At 39.1% G+C, this 20346-nt stretch overlaps 1 protein-coding gene across 5 annotated transcripts in view; it reads right to left on the reverse strand.

Moving 5' to 3' along the window:
- NOL4 (nucleolar protein 4) overlaps window positions 1-20346 on the reverse strand; it is a 196610-nt gene that overhangs the window by 151293 nt on the left and 24971 nt on the right. For all 5 annotated transcript variants that reach the window (XM_074576932.1, XM_074576930.1, XM_074576933.1 and 2 more), the window contains exon 2: window positions 10518-10667. In XM_074576932.1, coding sequence (XP_074433033.1) covers window positions 10518-10667 — 150 coding nt within the window. The remainder of the gene's footprint in view (window positions 1-10517; window positions 10668-20346) is intronic.

A 20346-nucleotide genomic window follows, 5' to 3' on the forward strand; every position in this document is an offset into this window, starting at 1 on the left:
TTGAACATGATTTAACAGAACTGATCATTGTATTTCCAAATAAGGCACATTATCTTATAATGCCAGGAAGCACAATGAAAGCATGTTCTGCATACTATGTAGGATTTCAAGAAACATCTATCCAATCTGCCTACTTATCAAACACTGGCTAATAACAGTTGATATTGAACAGAATTTCGCTTCTATCAAAAGGGGTTTTGTTTTCTGTTTACAGGGTTTTTTTCAATTTCCTTTCAGCACAAAGATTCATACATGCCGGGCATCCCACTGAGGGATGTTTCTAAAACAAGTTGAAAAGCAACGTTTTTCTTAGAATCAATATCAAAAAAAGAAAATGCTTGGTTTACATGCTCTATTTATTTTTATTGTAACAATACATAGACAGATACAGGACTTAGTGCATTACAAGCAATGACAGTCTCCCTGATAGTTTAACTTTGTATTTGAATGTTTTGGGAAAATATTCTTGGAAAGCTTATGATTTAATACTACAGGGTAAGTAAGTTATTTTTACTACTGGTTATAGAATTTCGAGTCACTTGATTTTAGAGACTGCTTTACCTGGAGATACCTTGAAACAACAGATTTTGGTTGTTTCCTCCTTTCAACATTACCATTCTTTCCAACTACATACTTGCAAGCAGATGTCAAAGGGACGACTTCTTTTTTGAAAGGGGAGAGGAAGAAGCAGTTACTGCCGGTTTTAAAGATTGCATTCACCCCCCCAAGGATGCATCTATCTTTATAGACATTTTTGCCTTGCTGAAAAGGACCTGAAGGTGATGGTCAGTGCCAAGCTGAAAATGAGCCAACAGCATACTCTCTGATCACAGATAAAGCAAATCTCATACTGGCTGCATTAAGCATACAGCCAGCAGATCAAGAAAAGTTATTACCCCTTTCTACACGGTGCTGGTAAGACAGCAGCTGAAATGATGTGTCTGGTTTGCCACTCCACAGTTCAAGAAGGCTGCTGAGAAGCAGGACAGGGCTCTCTGGAAGACTACTGCGGTGGCTGGAGTCCAAAGCCGGTGACTTGAAGGAAAGGTTGAGGATTGAGGTTGGATTTGTTTCATGTGACAAAGAGTAGGTCATGAGGTAGGGAGAGATCTAATTGCAACCCACCACTGCCTGAAGGAGAGTACAAAAAACGGCGAGAAATTCTTCAGAGAGTAAAAGCAGGGACAACAGCCACCAACTGCAGTTTGGGATGTTCAAACTGGGCATCAGGAAAAACTACTTCTCTAGGAGGCCAGGATGTTTTCAAGACATTACCAGGCAAAGCCATGGCTTTTTTTGTGATTCATTATATAAGTTGATGTACATCCACTGAACAGTGCAACTGTTATAAGGAATCTCTAGCCCTTCTTTTCCCAGCCAAGGTGATTGTCTTGCAATGGAGATAATCCCCAAAGAAAGACGAACTGCCAGCAATAGGGATTAAAAGAAGAGTCAACTGAATCTATTCCCTTATTGTAAAACCTACAGCAGGAGTTGATTTCCTATCAAGCACCACCTTGATGCAAGTCTCTGCAGGAAGTGCAGAAGGATGGAGGTGGGGTGTATGAAAATGCTTATTCAAGAAGGAGAATATAACTTTCTTCAACTGTATGTAAATGGAATAATATACTGTGCAAATAATTTGTGCCCCTTGCAAGGGTGCTAAGAGGAGGAGGAATGGCCAGTTTTCATGCTCTTACACTCTTCTCCTTGGCTTGTCACCTGCTTAACCTGTGTTGAAACTTACGTTTCCTAAAACTCCACAGACCAAATTTATCAGTGACAGTAATTTGCCAAATAGGTGGAGTTTAAATTAGTGTTTATTGATGTGACATGAGTCATGGAAATACATGGAAATGATACGTTGCAAAATAAGAACGCAAATTATACCATCCTGTTTATGGTATTGCTGTTTGGGCTGGTTGTTGTTGTTGTTTTCTTATATAACAGAAATCTTATTTGAGGGGGAGAAGGGGATTAGTATAAAAGCAAAAATTGTTCTGTGATGAAAATTGGCAAAGATATTCTCTGGCCTGAAACAATTTATCTGAAAATGAAGGCACTAAATTAAGCCACTTTTGAATGGGAGATCCTACCAAAAAATATTTTCAGATTATTTTTCCTGGTCTTTATACCACTGAACAGATGCTTATTTACCCTTCTAAATATGGAAACATTGGTTATACTCATGCTTTATGGCATCTAAAAAAAGAACTTAAAATTATCTAGAATTTAGCATTAAGACAATTGGTAAGTGCACATACGCAGCAACCTCTCTCATAACATTTAACACATTTAGCATTGTATTGAAATTAATGGAGCTTACACATGGATTCATTAGCTGTCTGCATTTGATAGGAATGCTCCATTTATTCTAATCAAGAATCTCTGTCAAAATTCCAGTTCTGCTCAAACAAGATGAAAATCCTCCATGGAAAGCAAGTAAGCTAAGGCCCAGATTTGATAGGTATGCTCCACTGACTATAAGGGAACTGGGTTTTACAACTAAATTTGTCCACATAGCAGATGCTTGTGTCTCCAACCTCCCACAGCAACACAGTTTTAAGGATGCCCTTCCTTAAGTAACACCAGTTTTCACAAACTTGCTCCCCTGTTTACTTTGTAATTTGAATCAATCACTTACATTCCAATACTTCAGGCTGTATAAACTGGCATAACACAATAGGTATGGCATTAAAAGAGATACGCAGCAGGCATAACCCACAGCTTTCCTTATTCTTGCTGCTTGAATATACACTAAAAGTTCATTCCAATTTTCAATGCCAGAAAGCTTACACAAAAACCCCCAAACCTCACGCCCCCACCAGTGCAGACTCCTGTTTGCCTTTCTCATTAAAGAAGGGCTCATCTACTTTACAAGATACAGATAGCCACTTGATCACTCTGGCCATGCTCCAAACCAGCTGGCTTAGCACCAGCTGTAGCTGGGAAGCTCTCTAACCAAATTAGCACAGGGCCAAACACAAAATCCTGTATTTCACTGCTCAGTAGAGTTTACCAGCTTGTGCACGAGGTTGGGCTGATGTAGTTCATGGAGCTGGCTTTCATGTGAGTATTTCAGAGCACAACCTGGAGGCTTATGACACTTTCTAAGTAACTACACAGAAACACCTTAGACAGTGGTCAGACTTCATCAGGAAAAATTGTTCCTGTCCTCTATTCTATCTGAAAGGAAGCAATAATGACTTGGTCCTCACTGATGCTGTACAGTCTCACTGCCTTCAGCAGCTCTGCTCCTAGCTCTCTTCTCAAGGCTGTTAGCTAAAAAAAAATATAACCACAGCATCTCATTTAGTGATGTGCTGCAAGAAAAGAATATTGGTTTATTGCAATTCCACACAAAAAAAAAAAAAAAAAAAAAAAAACAACAAAAAAACCAGTATTTTTGTATTTTAAGAAAATTTCTGTATTTTAAGAAAAAATAAAGCCAGAAAAATTAAGTGGGGGATATTGCGTTATTTACATCCGCACACTGACAATGCAGACCGGCACATTTTTGGCATGACTTACTGCTCATGCACATGGCTGTACCAATCAAAGAAAAATCAGTGCTGATTTACCATATTGATAAAATTACTTGGATTGCTTTAAAAATCACAAGTATATTTTTTTCAAATATGAAGCTTTACAAGTATCCTGATGGGATTCCTTATTCTTACTAGTGCTTTATTGCACATTAGTATATCTTCTGTTGCTTGTAGAAACATGTTATCTTGTATCTGGATGTATTCTCTATCATGGACAAATCAAAAAATAAGCAGATTCTAGCAGATTGGTGTTTAGGTACTGTGTCCTAAGTATACCTCTTACAGATGAATGCTTTTTACATTGCAAGGGAAATAAAATTATATGAAGAAGAAACGAGACATCTGCATTAAGCAACAAGTGCAAAAATCATACAGGGTTTGGTTTAGCTTCAGAAGTTACAGGACAAGAAGCAAACATTTCCTAACAATATAGTACATGTTCACCTGCACTTATTTCATTTTAACAGTTGACTTCAGCGGCTTCAGAGTTAAAACGTTTATGATCTTATTTCACCATTCACAAAAAGCCTATGATATAATAGATTTTGACATTTATCAACCCATCCAAAACATCGCCCAGTGACGAAGGTCTTCTAGTCCTACAATTGACCTAAATGCTGTTGACTGGATCCCATGAAGAGCACAACTACTACAAAGCAAGTAATCCAGTACCTGAGCATGTAATCTGATTTACAGTGGAGCTGTGATGCATGCCCTAATTGTCCATGAGAAGCATATTGCATTCCTACCACATCATTGCAGGCAGAGAAAATGGGTAAAGTCTCTCCTTTATGCTCTCCAATATTCAGGTTATTTAAGTGCAGGATGTTGTGATGATGTAGCTTTCAGAGTTACATTTTTATTTGGAGAATTAACAAGCTCTAAACCGAAAGGCAGATTTTAGGACACATATGGCAGAACAGGAAAGACAAGTGTGAGGAGAGGGAGTGAAATTTCGCAAGCGAACCTATTAACCCCTAAAAAATTAACATGGAGGGTGTATGTGTAGTCTGGAAGATACGATGTGCCAGAACAGAGATTTTTTTGTTGGTGTGTGTGTATATTTTTTTAATTAAGGAGCTTAAAGTGGGGGGAGATGATCCAAAGATGACTTCCAAGAGGAGAGAGAGAGAGAGAGACAGGGAGAGAGAATGAAGATGGTAATCTGTCCTGGGCCCACAGCCATCAAACCAGGTGGCAGAAATTGGTTTCTTGATGACAGGAGGGCAAGCCAGCCAAGGAAAGCCCTCTCCTTTCCTCAGCAAGAGGTCAGAATAGAAGGCTGACATAGGAAAGCAGCTATATTACTGCTGGGAGTTTTATCAAGAGCTCACTACCCTGCTACACTGGGGAAAATGCTGTTCCCTCTCGTGCTAAACTTGTGCTTCACAGATCCTTTCCCTTCCCTCCCCATGTAGCAGAAGCTGCTTTTTGCAAGGGAAGTGACAGGGAGCACCTGCTAACGGGACCACTGCCAGGACACTCAACACTCGCCCTTTGCAAAGAAGCAAGAACAAGTCCATAGAGTAAAAGTGCTTGGCTGTTTCACTGAGCACACAGGAACAGTGTAGATGCAAGGATTTAAGCGTGTTAAGGCCCTGCACAAGCCTTGTATTCTTTTGCTTCCCCAAGGACAAAGTCTGCCCTGGAGGGAAACCAGCCAGACCCCAAACCTGCTTTAACCCTGTTAGATCAGGGAAGTTGTACTGGAAGGAAGGATGTTATTTTACAGTGCGATCTGTCAAAAAATTCTTCCCCGAGGAATACATGTTCACTGTGATGCTCAGAGGGGACTCGTAAGTACATTCCTGTTTTGGGAGGAGAAAAGAGTCATGCCATGTTTCACAATCGGAGGAAGGCTTTTCTCAGGGTGACAGGAAAGAGGGAGGGTACTCAACAGCCTGATCCCAAACCAAGAAACATTTATTACTGCAACAGCTGGATGAAGCACAGGACCCCAGATATCGCCCCACACCTAATAGACTCCTGCTATGCCGCAGATGTTATATATTTATGTAGTACCTATCTGAAAAGAGTCTTGCTTCAAGCTACTTTCCCTTGACACATCAATATCTCCCCCATGTTTTACAAGCCTATTTCTCTTCATGCTCATCAGCCCGGTGCTCCTTTTTCATTCATGGGTTCGGAGTTTTATTAACTAACTGACCCATTTCTCCTGCTCAGATATCGCAACCCTCACTCACAACTCAAGTTCACTGCTGTAATGTTTCAAGGCTTTGCACGGTGGCTACGCAGGCTCAACAGGCAAATAATAGATCACCCTTCACAGATAAAAATATTCAAGTAAAATACGCACATAGAATTTAAGGTGCTTAATGTGGCTACGAGACTTAGACAAACATTCTCAGGTAGATGATGCACTTAGTTATGGAACACTTTGTCCAGATATAACATACAAAGATGAGGCATTTACTCTACTGTTTAAATGAATGAAAATCTAACATCTTTTTTAAAAAAATATTAAAGAAAGTAAAGAGAATAAAATCTACTCTGAATTATAGGGTTTGATCACTAAATCTAGCCTACCTGTACCCATAACTGGGCTTGAGAGGAGGCAGAGATGTTTTCCATCTTCAGTCTCATCACAGACCATTTTAGTTTCTTGAAAAATGTAATAAGGCTATTTTTTTCCTGGTTTGCACTGAATCACAAAGAGTTGTCCTAACAGCTTGAGCTTGTTGCATTATGCTGCTACTGTAGCCACAACTTTTCCCAGTTACTCCCACCTCTGATATATCCCTCAGCACCTGAATTTAAATTTTAGACACAGCTGAATAGTTTAAATCAAGAAAAGCAGCTCTACAAAGGCACAAAAAGCCCACTATGCACTTGTTGCACGCCTTTGCCAATATACCAGATGGATTCTTTTCCTGAACACTTCTCTCCCATGCATCCCCATCTCCACTTTGACACTGCAGTTCTCCTTTCAGGGTGGGATGCCTACACAAAAATAAGTCCTTTAGGACAGAGAGTGAAAAGTACTATCCCAAAGTAATGCAGTTCCTCTAGGACACGAAGCTGTAACAGTGAGTACTAGCAGAGTCACCCTTATGAGGATGCTTGGTACTTTCTCCCAACTGCTTAACCAATTCCTTGCATCGGGACATTCCACCCCCCTCGCTATGGAGCCCAGCAGAGGAGCGGGGGGAATGCAGGACAAGTAGGGACCTGTTTGGGCATCACTACTTTCCTTGGCACCAAGGAACATGATCTTTTCACCTTCTGCGCCTTCCTAATCACCTGTGCCCCTGCTGAGCAACCAACTCGGACAGGCCTTGTGTCACATATCCTGCCTTTGTGAGGGAATTATCTCCCAGATCAAGGCCCTTGACGTTTTCCCTGTTTGTAAGCTTCCCTTGGAACTGCGGAAGTAGCTGATATTATAAACATCATATTAAGTATTCCTTCAGTCTGGTGTACTCCAGATATGATTTGAAGTTCTTGGTTTCACTTTATATATATGTCAGGTCTCTTTTTTTTGCTGGTGTAGATCTACCTACATTTATGTTGGCAAGGAACACAGCCCATCAATCTTATATTGTATACAAGTAGGGCACTTGAAATGAGCACAAAACCTGCCAGTGAAATGGGAAGCTCCTTTTTTTTGCATATTTTCAAGGTTACTCTCCCACATGATCCACATAGACTTTGTACAATTCCCTTCTCGTTTGTTAGTGTGCAGAAAAGAAAACAGGAGCTTATTTTAAACTTAAATATTGAATTAATCTATAGGGTTTGTGCCATGAAATCATAAAGTTTGAGCTTGGTACATTGCTGCCCCAATTAAAATATAAAGGCTCCCCTCCAACATGCAGCTCTTTTAGAGGTATCAAGCACCATATCCTATTTATCTTCCTGTGCAGCACCGCTGTAGGAAGCCCCACAGAAATCAGTTGTAAAAATGCCATTCGTTTCCACACAGTTAACATATTCAAGTCTGTGCAGATTACAGATTCACTAATTGAGTTTGTAAGCTGTTCTGAACACGCTTTCAGAGAGACACACTAATGTGTTTTAGCACTCCAGCATCTGGGGTGACTCTATCAAAAATTAAAAAGACCCTACCTATTCCAAGTTTGTTACTCTATATGAATGCAAACAGTAGTTAATTAAGTCACCTTTGACAATTTCATTACCGTTCTAATCATGCTTGAGTGCTATTCAAAATTTTGAGTGGATCAGGTTCACTATTGAAAATAGACACACACACATAAGCAAATTAATGACTTAAAATCAATATGTTTCAATTCTTAGGGCTGTGCCATTAAATTTTTAGAAATACTCAAGTACTGAAAATCCATGACAATATTTATGAATTTCAGAAGTTTAGCAATTTTGTACCAAAAATTGTGGTGGTTTTCTCCCCATCATTTCTCTGTTAAAATGTTTTGGTTATCCAGTTAAGAGAGCAGAAGCAATGTGATCATCACATGCCAGGAATTATGAATAACAAATAGCAGTTGTAGCATACAGTTTGTGTTTTCCTTCTCTTCACTCAAATTATGTGGTGAATACTTATGCATGATAAATACATTCACAGATCTCAAGGATGATTCACTTTTGACATGTAAATAAAGAAACAAGACTAAATTAATCTTGTTCCCAAGTCACTTAATAAAATTAAACCCCACCAAAGTACCTCAGTTTGATTTATAAAGCTTTTAGGGTATAATGTTTTGTGAGACAGTCACCCAAGACACTACCTCTTTCTTCCTGCAGTGCCACAGAGGAGATAGATAGACATTGCGTGCCTTGCTGGAACAGACCAACTCTACAGCTCATCATTTTTAGTGAAGGTATTTTCATGGACAGGTCCAGTAAAGGAGCATACCAGTTAGTCTGGTAGAGTTTGAGGCCTGATTACTTAACCTAATTCTCATGTCAGGATAGAGAGCAAGAGTTGATGCTAATTTGTCCTGGAGTTTTTCCTTTTTTTAATCTGTGGAAGTCTTTCTTTAAAAATTACATATGTGAATACTATCCTTGGGAAATATGACTCAGTGCCCTTACTAAACTAATATGCAATTAAATGAATGCACAAATATTGCAGACTCTGGAAACGACACAAAATTTGGGCATCCTTATCCTCTGCTCATAATGACGTAATAAGCTCAGGTATCAATTGCAATAAAGGTTGACATTAGATGAATGCGTGTAGGCTACTGAATCTGCACAAATAGTTCTCCTCAACGAAGAGACACTAGTTGTCTTTCCTGCTCTTCACAACAAATATATTTCTTATCTGACCTGGAATCATGGGATTCTTATGGTAGTAAATATTATACTTGGCATGTATTTGTAGAATGACGACTTGAAGTATTGTATTTATTGTAAGTATCATTTATTATATAGTTGGCAGCACTCCTTATACTTGTGTATTATTATACAAAGTTTCTGACCTATACCTTTGAACAGCTTACTGAAGTAAAACAAAATAGGAAGAGAAAGGTCAACCAAAATATTACTTTTCTAATGCTTTCTAAAAGAGAAGGCCCAGTATCAAAACAGCCAAAGCGATAGACGAAAATTAATTTAGACCGTTTGTGTTTGTTCACCCTGAAATATCACTCCAAGCCTTACAAAAGCACACCCGGATGACTGGTATCTTCCTTCATATATCTATCTTAAGGTTAATACCGCTGGGAACAAATTATAAGAAATTTTGCCAAGAGCTTATCCCACAACAATATACTATATACAATATAACCTATAAATAAAATATCTGTGAAGGGATTCATAGATACATAGTAAAGAAATATACCCACCCCCCAAAAAAAAAAACCAGTAACAGAAAAATAGCTATTTCTTATGACTAAAATTGAAGATGTGGGTATCAGAAACCTGGAGTTCCCTCACATTTTGGTGACCTCTGACGAAAAATGGCTGACGCAACTACAGGTTGTTTTTAAGGTGAACAACACTGTGTTCAGGTTGACAGGCCACCTCAGGGCCCTGTGCGCAGCCCCCCACCAGCCCTGTCATGCTGGAGCCATGGGCAGAGGTGGCCCAGATGCCCTGCGCCCTGGCCAGGGCAGTGGGACGGGTCCTGGCTGGGAGTCCCTGCCCTGCCACCATGGGGGAGCCCCCAGTGCTTCAGCAGCTGGAAACAGCTGGGCAGGCAGATAAGGATCAACTGCTGAGCGTGCCTGGCACTATCACAGCCCTGCGCATGGAAGTTTGGCCATCCAAATCCAGGCAAGCACATACATTTGAAGCACCTTGGGAAAGTGCAGTAAATGTTTCATTAGTTCTCTGTGAGAAAGAAAGTGTTATATTTGTGCCACTAAGCACAGAAGGTATTTATAGCTATTTTAAGGCAGTGGCTGAAGTGGTTATGTCAAGCAACAGCGTATAATTAAAAATCTTAGAAATAATCATCTCTCTCTACTCAGACAGTCTATGCAAGTGTGAGAGCTGCCCTCTCAATACTTCTCTCATTGTACCTCGTAGCTTTCCAGCCTTTTGAATTTAGTATATTTACAAGTTTTCATGCTATTAAACCATTAAGTATACGTAGTCTGCAGCAATAAACTATAAGGCAAGTTCATTCATATGCTGAAGTGCAGCATCTCATTTAGCAAAGTTGTGGCGATACTTTTTAGGTCTTCTTTAAGACTTCAACCATTTAACAACAATTAATTAATACAGAGTTACTAGAGAAATTGTCAAACCATTATAGAAAGAGTAAATTCTTTGCTTGCACCAATGAAAAAATCTCTACTGAAGTCAATGGATCTGGTCCTTATCACCCAGGAAATGTGTGATGTGCATGTGTATGTTTTTCATGCATTATTGAAAGATCTCTGAAATAAATTTGAGGGTAAGGGTTGCAGTACTAATTCAGCTGGAAAAAACACAATTTGCATACCATGTGACTAAACCCAAACAATTCACACTTTTAGAGAATGCCATTCACTTTTAGTTGGTTGGTTGGGTTTTTTTACTTACTGCTTTATACGTTCTCTTTTGTCCAGCATGTTTTCTGATTTGTTCTCCATTAGGCCCAGTTTCAACATGCATGGAATAGATAATGTCAAAGAAATCTTCTACCACGGCTACCCGCCGTAAAGACAGCTTCTCATCTACACCTACTCCATCCTGAAAAGGAAAAAAAGATAAAAGAAAAAGTAAGGAGGATGGGATGAATAGATAAATTATGATAATCATGGGACACGTTCTCCTTTTTTAGCAGGAAGTTAAAGACCCTTCCACTGAGATCTGAAGGTCACCCACCCTGTGAACGACAGAAACAGTACTGTAGGAAAGTTGTATCATCAGTCAGATCATATGGACTCTTGCAAGCAGTCCATTTTGCCAAGCCAGGGCATTTGGTCTCTCTACAGAAAGTGATCTTTCACTCCAGTATTTAAAAAAGTGGAACAAAAATATCTGTGTTACTTTCTCCAAATGCACAAACAAGATTCAAAGGCAGAGGCAGTCCCAAACACATGTCACAGAAATGCATTATGCGGCTGTTAATAAGAACGCAACAGCTCTTTTATCCTCGCATTCCCCTCCCAGTAAATCTGTACCTAGCACTTCATAAAGGTATTTAATAAAAGGTTTTAATTCACAGGTGACAGAGCTGACTGTAATTATGAATACAAAGGAAGTTGTTACAAACAATTTACCCCTGCAAAACCTGCTTGAAAATATACTCCACAAAGACATATCACAATATGAGGAAAAAAAAGGGATATTTTTAAAATTTGTGATTTTTGCACACAGATGTCTGGTTGGAACAAGTGACAGAAAAGTGAGGACACCTACCATCTGATTTTCAAAAGTGATAGTGCCATGGTAGCTAAAGACTTCTAAAGATAAACAGTACACAATGTCTCTGAAATTAATCAGTATAGTTCAATTCATGCCTTTTAAATAGGACCATCCATAGGAGTTGTTTGGGTTTTTTTACCAGATGTCTATGGATTCACTTCTAATGAAGGGGCGGGAACTGGGACTCTTCTTTTTCCAGAGCAAGAATCTGTCAAGCCGGCTGGGCTTTGTAATACAACATAAGTATATGAAGAATAAAATAAGAACGGCCAATTCACTGGTACTCCAGCACAGCCTCCACTCTGGAGGCAGCAGTGTCACCTAACCTTCAGCATGTATTTGAAGCAGTAAGTGCATTCCAAACTTAACACGTTTGATAATACTGTTACTGCTGCTGTAATTCATGCCACAACAAAACTCATTTACATTGACCCTTTTGTGACAAAACATGCGAAATTATTGCTGCGGTGACCAAACAAAGACCAAGGATGAGAAATGAAAAGGCAATAGTTACATACGACTCCCAGTTGACATCCCCCTGCTCATAACTTCTTGCTAACCCATTCCAGTAAGTTTGCTGGATGTGGACAAACATGATTTATTTTTGTCACTGCCCCTGTTTTTATTCCAGCCCACTTGCTTTTATTTTTTATAGAGTTCATGGAAAGAACCCAAATTATCCCAATGGCTCCAAAGAACCCCCTAGGGTGACACAGACGAGCTCTGACACATTCCCAGCAGTGCCAGAGAAAATGTCAGTGGCCCTATAGCGTAACTTCCTAAATGTGCATGACTCCATATTATATCAGGTTAGGAGTTGTTGATATGCTACCAGCCATAAAAGTTTTGCTCTGTCCTGCTCCATTATTCCCCTGCCTCTCCCCAACCTTCTTCAAAGAGGTCCTTGCCCAAAATTACATTGTCCCTTCCACCTGCACAGCAGGCAACTGGACCAGAGCAGAACTTCCTCGCGTGCATGGTGAGATGATTGCCATAGTCCTGACAGAAGCGACTGTGCTGAGGATTCAGGGTGGAGGAACATGAGGAATTTGCAGCGCAGTCTCCACCACAGTTACAGCCTCAGAGAGATCAGCTGGGAACAAGTGTTCTGAGAAGGCAGAGAGGTTCCCACCCCATGAACAGTCCCTAAAATTTCACTAACCACCAGCTCAAAAATTTTGTCACATCATGACTGGTTCTGATATCAGCATCATTAAGAATTTGCTTGCTATTGCCCACCATTATTGCCCGCTATTTAAAAAAAAACTTTAGACATGGGGCCAACATAAAATCTAGATCTTTGCAGCTTTAATCTTTAGGGGAATTCACACGTGAGCCCTGTAGGAGGTCTCATCTTCAATCATTATTTTCTCACCACCCAAACAGCACAGTGGGAACCCTAATGATTTCAAACACTCTTATTATGACGACACCGTTATCTCACGCAGCTCTCTGAACACTCAGAAGTTTATAGTGTTGATTAACTGATAAAGATTTAATCTGTTTATTACTAATGAGTTTTGTTTTAGGAAATTTCCTACGGGGCAGCTCTCTTTTTTAATTAAAGAGAAACGCATTACAACCATATTAATTTAAAACCTGAGATGCCACCTCAGCAGAGCTGACACATGCAAACATCAGGAATACATGCAAAGAAGAAACTCAACAAGAAAACTCATTCTGCTGCTTTCAGTGGCCATAGTGTGCAGTGCTCTTCTTTGATGGTCCTCCTACCTCTCTCCCCAGACACTGATACCCAAAGGTAGGTAAGCATAAAGTGGGTGTGCTCTTGAAATTGTTTCTCCATCCAGCTGAATAAAACGGTAAGCATTGCTACTACTTCTAAAAATACAAGGAAGCAAAATTTGCACAAATTCTCTGTCATGCCTCCTAACTGAAGTACCAGAAAACAAACACAAACTTTCAAAATCCTGTCACTCAAAAAGGGCAGGAAAAAACGCTTTACATCATTGAGTCAAAACTGCTTCAGGGGAAGACAGTACTATTACTTAACTTCTACACTCATCATAATTTTATGCGGTGGGGCCTGGACAATGACTAGGTCAGGCTTCATTCTACTTGGTGCTGTATAAGGCAATCAGGTAGACCTTGTTTGAGAAACCCTGCAGTGCTGCAGAAGAGTTGCTGTGAGTAAGCTGTTCAGTCCATCTGGCAACACACAATGCTGTGCAGAGATGTAAGCCATAACTGCAGAAGCAATACGCCAGATGAGTAACTTGAATAAGGTAGCTGCTTACTGAGACTTTTGATAACCCAATACTGACATCCAATAAATACAGAACGGGGAAACTGATACAACCCCAAATCTCTATTTAAACCATAAAGACTCTGAAGTGAACACAGTTGTATCAGGATTTCCTGCCATATGCCATTACACTACACTTTTATCCTGAAATTGGTATTCCATAAAGGCATTAACAAAGCAGCTCTACTTTATCAGCTGGCTCTGGGTAAAATATTTCACAGTGCCTAAGGGGACATTTTTTTAACCTCAACTAAGGGTAAAAAGAGACGAATGAGGGAATACGTGATATGCTATTCAGATGTCTGAAAGGCTATGAAATGTACACAAGGGACAGGACAAGTAACAGGCTTAAACCACAGCATGGGAGATTTACATTAGACATTAGGAAAAACTTACTATTGACGTGGATAGTCAAGTACAGTAATAGTTTGCCTGCGGAGGCTCTGGCATCTCTGTCACGGGAGGATTTTGAGACCAGGTTAGACAAATAGCTGTCAGGGACAGTCTGAGTAAATCCTGTCTTGGATAGACTAGATGTTAATTGAGTTTCTTCTTGATAGCTCTACAACTGAGAAGCTTAAATGCCATTTTCAAAGTGACTTGGGTACTAACAACTCTGGAACAGCAAGGAGGATATTTATAAATCACTGAGGTATTTTTAGGACTTTCATTTGTCATGGCAAGAGTCCAAGCCCCACTTTCAAAAACGACTTAGGAATGGAAGCCTCACTGAATGTTTCACTTCAAAAATTGGACTTAGACTCTTAAATCTTTTAGGCTGAGCTTCATCCATCACTGAGGTATGCCCCTATTCTAAACCAGTTGTCTCAGATTATTCCTCTCTGGCCATCAGCGTGACAGGCACTGCCAAAATACAATTCATCCTTATAACTGCTGGAATGGTTTCAATCTCTACCAGTGAGAAGTTACTTAATTTTACTCTTTACATTGCAGAGTTTCCTGTTTACTCTTGTTTTTACGTTTATTCAGTGTTCTTCCTATGTTCTTAGGATACAAATAAATAGACGTTTCTTTTCATTTTCAGCCCTGCAAATTCCATTTGCACTCCGAGATTAAAGTTGGTTGGTTGGTTGGTTGGTTTTAGATATCTACACAAAGAATACAGAATTGGCTTTTACAGAGAGTTGTGTACCTCTCGGATAGTGGTAAGGATCCCTTTGAACAAGGATGCTTGAGGAGAGAGTCAGTCTCTTTTATTGAAGAGGAACCTACAGGGCTAATGGGAGTAAAGAAGGGAAAAAAGTTTGCCAGTGAAGTGAACAGATAAAACTCTTAGTCAAGACAGCAAAAAGATCTCTTAAATGAAAGGCTGGCATTTTTACACTTAGTTTGCAGAGGAGAACAAAATTTAATACAAGCCTTTAAAATTAAAGCCACTGAAACAAAAGTGCTTGCAATTCCCTGCTGGAGAATACCTACACTATCTCTTGTTGAAATTTCTGGGGGGGAAATAGGTCTCATAAAACACCCTCTTGCTTCAAGAATGAATATAACTATCGGCATCTTTACAGTATTTGAAAAATATTTCTATAAATACATGATAGACTGCAATAGAAAACAAAAGTAAAGTCTTGGTTGGTGGTTTTATAGAAAATGTTCAGGTCTATAAAAACCTCTGTTGTAAAAGCATCAAAGCCAGAAGCATCTACAAAACATTAGGAATAGATGGAAATAACAATCAGCCTAAAAATTTCATTGCATAACATAAATCAAATATAAATGTAATACTGCTTTGAATGCAGAAATACAACGTGTAACATTTTTCTGATCTATACCAGTTCAGACAACAGCAGAGTTAAAGCACATTTGTGTCACCACAACTCTGCTGACGAGTACCACTTTTTGTGGTCTTGAAGATGCATTTCCTCTGGATAGGAAGCAAAGTCTTGTGCTGACTGAAGCATTGTGCTCTGAATGAACTATATCCTTACAAAAAGTTTTGCTCATAAAACCCCGCCTTTTTAGCTTCTGCATAATGAGCTCCTGACATGATTGTATGTAGGTGTTTTACTCCCTTTGTATTATAACTGTTAGGAGGAACCAGTGGTAGTTTCTGTGTAACATGAGCCTTATATACCTCTCTGCAGAAATAAGATAATAAATGATCAGATTGAAAACCCCATTATACATTATTTCCTTTACCTGCTTGCTCAGTAATTGGAAAAATATTAATATTTTTAAAGAGGGATGACCATTTTAGAGTGCCTCTTACTCCCATAGAAATGAACAAATCTAGTTTCATCAGCACACTGATTTGAATTCCCAGGTTATATTTAACTCATTCCTGTCAGTGAGGTATAAATCCAAAACAGATCATAAGTTATCAGTATTTTATAGCTATTATTAAGCAGCCTAAAAGTAAAATTAGCATTTCTATCCAGTTCCTAATGGAAAGTATCTGTAACAGTGAAAGGGGTATTTATTATTTGAAATTTGTCGTTTCTGTTACTCATTATATGATGCTTGAGCAGCAAATCTCATCTTTTACCAGCAGATGGAGACATGAAAAATCAGAGTTACATTAAGGCAGATGATACACACCAGAACCATTTCTAGCTCTCAAGTCCTCTCTGGAACCTTTAGAACAATAAACCCTACAAAGACTAAACAACTAAGCTGGGATATGGCAGCAACAAGTCAAACTAATTGTGGAAATAGATCACAAAAATAAAGAGAATAAAGTGAAGTAAAACAGCAAATTAATATGCCATTGAGATGAGAACCTAAAACTAAACAACGGATACAAAGTTTGGGGATTTTATGAAAGCTGTAGGTAAGAAAAAGTCCTCTGACTGTCTTGATGAGGGAGTTCTAGACACCCAGGAAAGATAAGAGAGACCAAATCAACACTGAGCAGAAGTCCCTTTCTCCTTTATCTCTTGGACCAGTCCAGATGATGAGAAAGCTCCAAAACAAAATGTCTGTTGACAAGCAATAAGGGGTGAATGCTGACTACCATATAAGCTTAAAAGATCCTACCTAAAAGATCCTACTGAGTCATTTCAGGTGAGGCCATCATCTGGTCTATTAGATGGTCTATCTAGCTCTATTAAATTAAGCTCTGGCAATTAGAGATAATGTGAAACCCAACTTGCCAAACCGTAAAGGGAAGGTCTGTCACCTTTCTTCCCTTGAAGTGTAGTAAAATGAGCCTGGAAATTATTTCATGATACACAAGGTACCTTCAGAGTCCCTTTTGGCATGAACAGGATAATAACCTGGCCAGTGGTCTCCGAGATAAATATTTAAAGCTCTTTCCATATTGGAGAAGGGCAGAAACTTTTCTTTTTTAATCTTTCTTCAGAAGTGTGGATAGATAGGCAGATCTACCATCATCACTGCTACTGCAGGAGAAAAGCTTAGAAATGAAATGTGGAACGTGTCTATGTACTCTCGTGTCTCCTACAGAAAATAAGCATGGATATGGGAGGCAAGAGGCAATATCAAAAAGCCACCTCAAGTGGACTCGGAGTCCTGAAGGAATAGCACAGAAGACCCCAGTGAGAAGTACAGGACAGGCAAGCCCTGGCTGCAGTTTACTCTTCCTAGATAAGAGTGACTTCTTAACTGAGGTCTGAATACTGTTTTCCCTCAGTGTGCTAACACCTGTTTATTTTTTTTCCTTAGGTGCTTAAACATTTACACAACCATCCTGAACAAAAACAGGTCACAATACAGGCCACATTTTACTATTTGTGAAGTTTGTTGACGCAGGCTAACCAAACACCACGAGCTGTATCTATGAGAGCAAGTGGGGCAGTGCAGGAGCAGCAGATCTGTAGACCAAAGCGGTTGATATACCCAGGAGCTGAATCCACACTGTACTAATTTCAGACTAGCTCTAACCTGGTCCCCCCACACTGGACACCCACTTCTGGTTGCAATCCAGTAGGTGTACTCCTGGAACAAATGACAGTTTTGTTTTACTGAAAGGGATCCATTTCCTGCACTGAAAAATCCACTGCAGTGTGAAACAAGCACAGCAAGCACTGTCAGGGGCTTTGTTTCAAAGGCACATCCCTTTGCCAAACTAAAATGCCAGTGTGGATGCAGCCATAGCTTCCTTAGTAAGACAGCGAGATGGGATTTTTCACCTGTGGACATTGTGGTGAACATTACCCAAACGGATGAGGAAGATACTTAAATACCTAGCCCAGGGACACACAGGACCCTGGTATAACTGGGGTGAGCAGAAAGAAGCTTAACAAACACCTATTCTGACATGGACACCATATTTGACACATTACTCCCTCTACCTGCCTTCCTCTCCAGCAAATTCCTGCCTACTTAGCCTGTTAAAACCACAGCTGATACTGTCATCGTGAGATGCACAGTATTATTACAGCTGGTCTTTTTTACTTTTCTTTTTTTTTTTGTCTTTGTCAGAGAAAGCAAATTAATGCTGTATTCTGTCTACAAAAGTCTGTTGAATTGGTACATTTAATATAGGAGCAATTAACCCAGGCATTAAATGCATCATATTCAGTGAAAAGTATGGGACAATTCCAATTAAACTAAAGCTAGAATTCAAGATAGAGAGAGAGAGAGAGCACACTACACCACCTGGGGGGAGATGGCAGTTTGCACTGCAGAAGTGAACATTCTGGTCAATTTCTAACACACACACACACAAAAATAATTCAGCAAATTGCAATTAAGTTTTCGGTGATTAATTTGAACTTAACGATAATTTACTAGTGAATTCTTCATTTTAAAAAATCATCTAGAAAATAATTTCTGATCTTAGCCCATTTCTGAATAGTTTATTCAGAAGTCTATATTTTAAAAGAGAAGCACTACAATTTTTTATTTTTTTTTTCATAAACAGACTGTATTCTTTCCCATTCCCTGAAAGATGCTGTCTCTTTTCTAGTGGGTTAGTTTTCTATCAGAAATAATTAAGTTTTGACTTTGAAGTCTATTTTTTTGAAAATATTCACTACGGTCCTGGAAATATCCAGCAGACTTCACTTGCCCACTTCAAACTCACTGTTTGGTAAGCAGCTGAGAGCTAATAAACCTAGCTGGGACACCAAGGACTAACTGAACGGAGCAGAAAAGTAACATAGCCAAATTTAACTGAAGTTTTTGTTTAAGCTCACATTCATGAACAAAGTTTTAATGTGTTTATTCCTTCTCAATGATTCATTACAGGATACAGCTAGGTACGAGGAACTTATACCAGAATTTTCTGTAATTGTGTAAATTCTAAGAAATTGCAGGTTTTAAGCTTGAAAAACCACCAAGACTTCAGTTCTACCATGAAACAGGATGAAAATTCATTCCATTAAAGTAACATGTTATTCTTTTACTGAAAGTAAAACTGAACATAGAGGTAAGTATTAGGAGAGCTGTAAAATGAGATTTCTCCTAACTAAGAGACACCCAAAAAAAGTTCAAAGAAGCCATTCTGAGGCTGGTGGTAATCTTTCTGTGTACAGATTTCTTCAATTGCTCAGAAAATTGTAAATAACCCGTCAGGCTAAGCGAAAAAAATAGAAGGATAACAACTCAGTGAAGCGCAAGTGACCACTAAGTGCACAAATACTGAAATTACATTCCCTTTAAATACTTTTTCATGTCTTTCTACTCTTCATAAATTTTACAAGACAATTCTATCTGCCAAGCTATAAAAAGTTACTGCAAGACTTTTCCAGAGAAGACTGCAAGGCCAAATTAAATGCTTAGCAGGGGAACTGCCTTTTCAGTCTCGCAGGTAATCTGGAAGGGTCAGCTTCTCCTGGTGAGTATTTTGAAGTGAAGGGACTTCAGCTCCCCACTCTGACCGCTCAGCACACTGTACATCATTAATTTCCATGAAAATTTGTTTCTAAAAGTTACTAGCATGACAATACATACGCAACTTAGTTTTACTTTCAACTCAAAATAGACAGTTCTTTGTAGCTATAAAGTACTTCGGAGAGGAGGAAAAGATTTGCTTTTCCCAAATAAGGTTACCAGGACAAAAAAACTGATTGTCTTCAAATATTTTTGACTACAGGGGATTTTAAAATGAATGGGTGTGAATCCTAGAGTGGACCTGTTTGGTATGTTTTTGGTTTTTTTCTAAATTATAATATCTGGTATTGTCATTAGTTCAGCAAAAAGAAATTGGCAAGGTACTGTTAACTGTTAACATTCCTGTCGTCTTCCAAAAATGAACAATTACACAATTTTAAAGTGTGCTATACTTTACAGGTACTCAAGCACTAGGCGAATGCAATGTAGATCTATAATGCCACCTTTTTTCAGACTGATGAAATGCAACTACTGTATTCCAAAAGTAACCTAACACTAAAGTGAAGCTTAAATAATGAGAACTCATTACCCCAAAGTGCTGCCTGTGAAAATAAATGTATATTTTAACATTATATTCCAAATACTCATGAGCCTCTGATGCAAGAGCATTCACAGAGGGAGCTTTTTGAATAAATAAGGTGATATGCAAGTGCCACGAGTTACATACTGCAATCAGGTGCGAGGAAGATACCACACCACAGATCAACACAGCTCAGCAGCAAAACTTCTAAAAAATAACAAATTGCCTCAAAATCTTAGTTCATTGGTAAAATACTTCAAAAAGTCAGGGGAACAGGATGGATCAGAAGACTGCTAATGGGATATAGTGGTTTTGTATCTAGATCTCTGGGTCCAACGCCAGCAAGGGCTTTTGTCCCTTAAAGTTGCTTCCACCTTCCACCTGCTGCCTACTGC

The sequence above is a fragment of the Larus michahellis genome, chromosome 2, assembly GCF_964199755.1.
Source record: "Larus michahellis chromosome 2, bLarMic1.1, whole genome shotgun sequence".
In the NCBI taxonomy this organism is placed as follows: Eukaryota; Metazoa; Chordata; class Aves; order Charadriiformes; family Laridae; genus Larus; species Larus michahellis.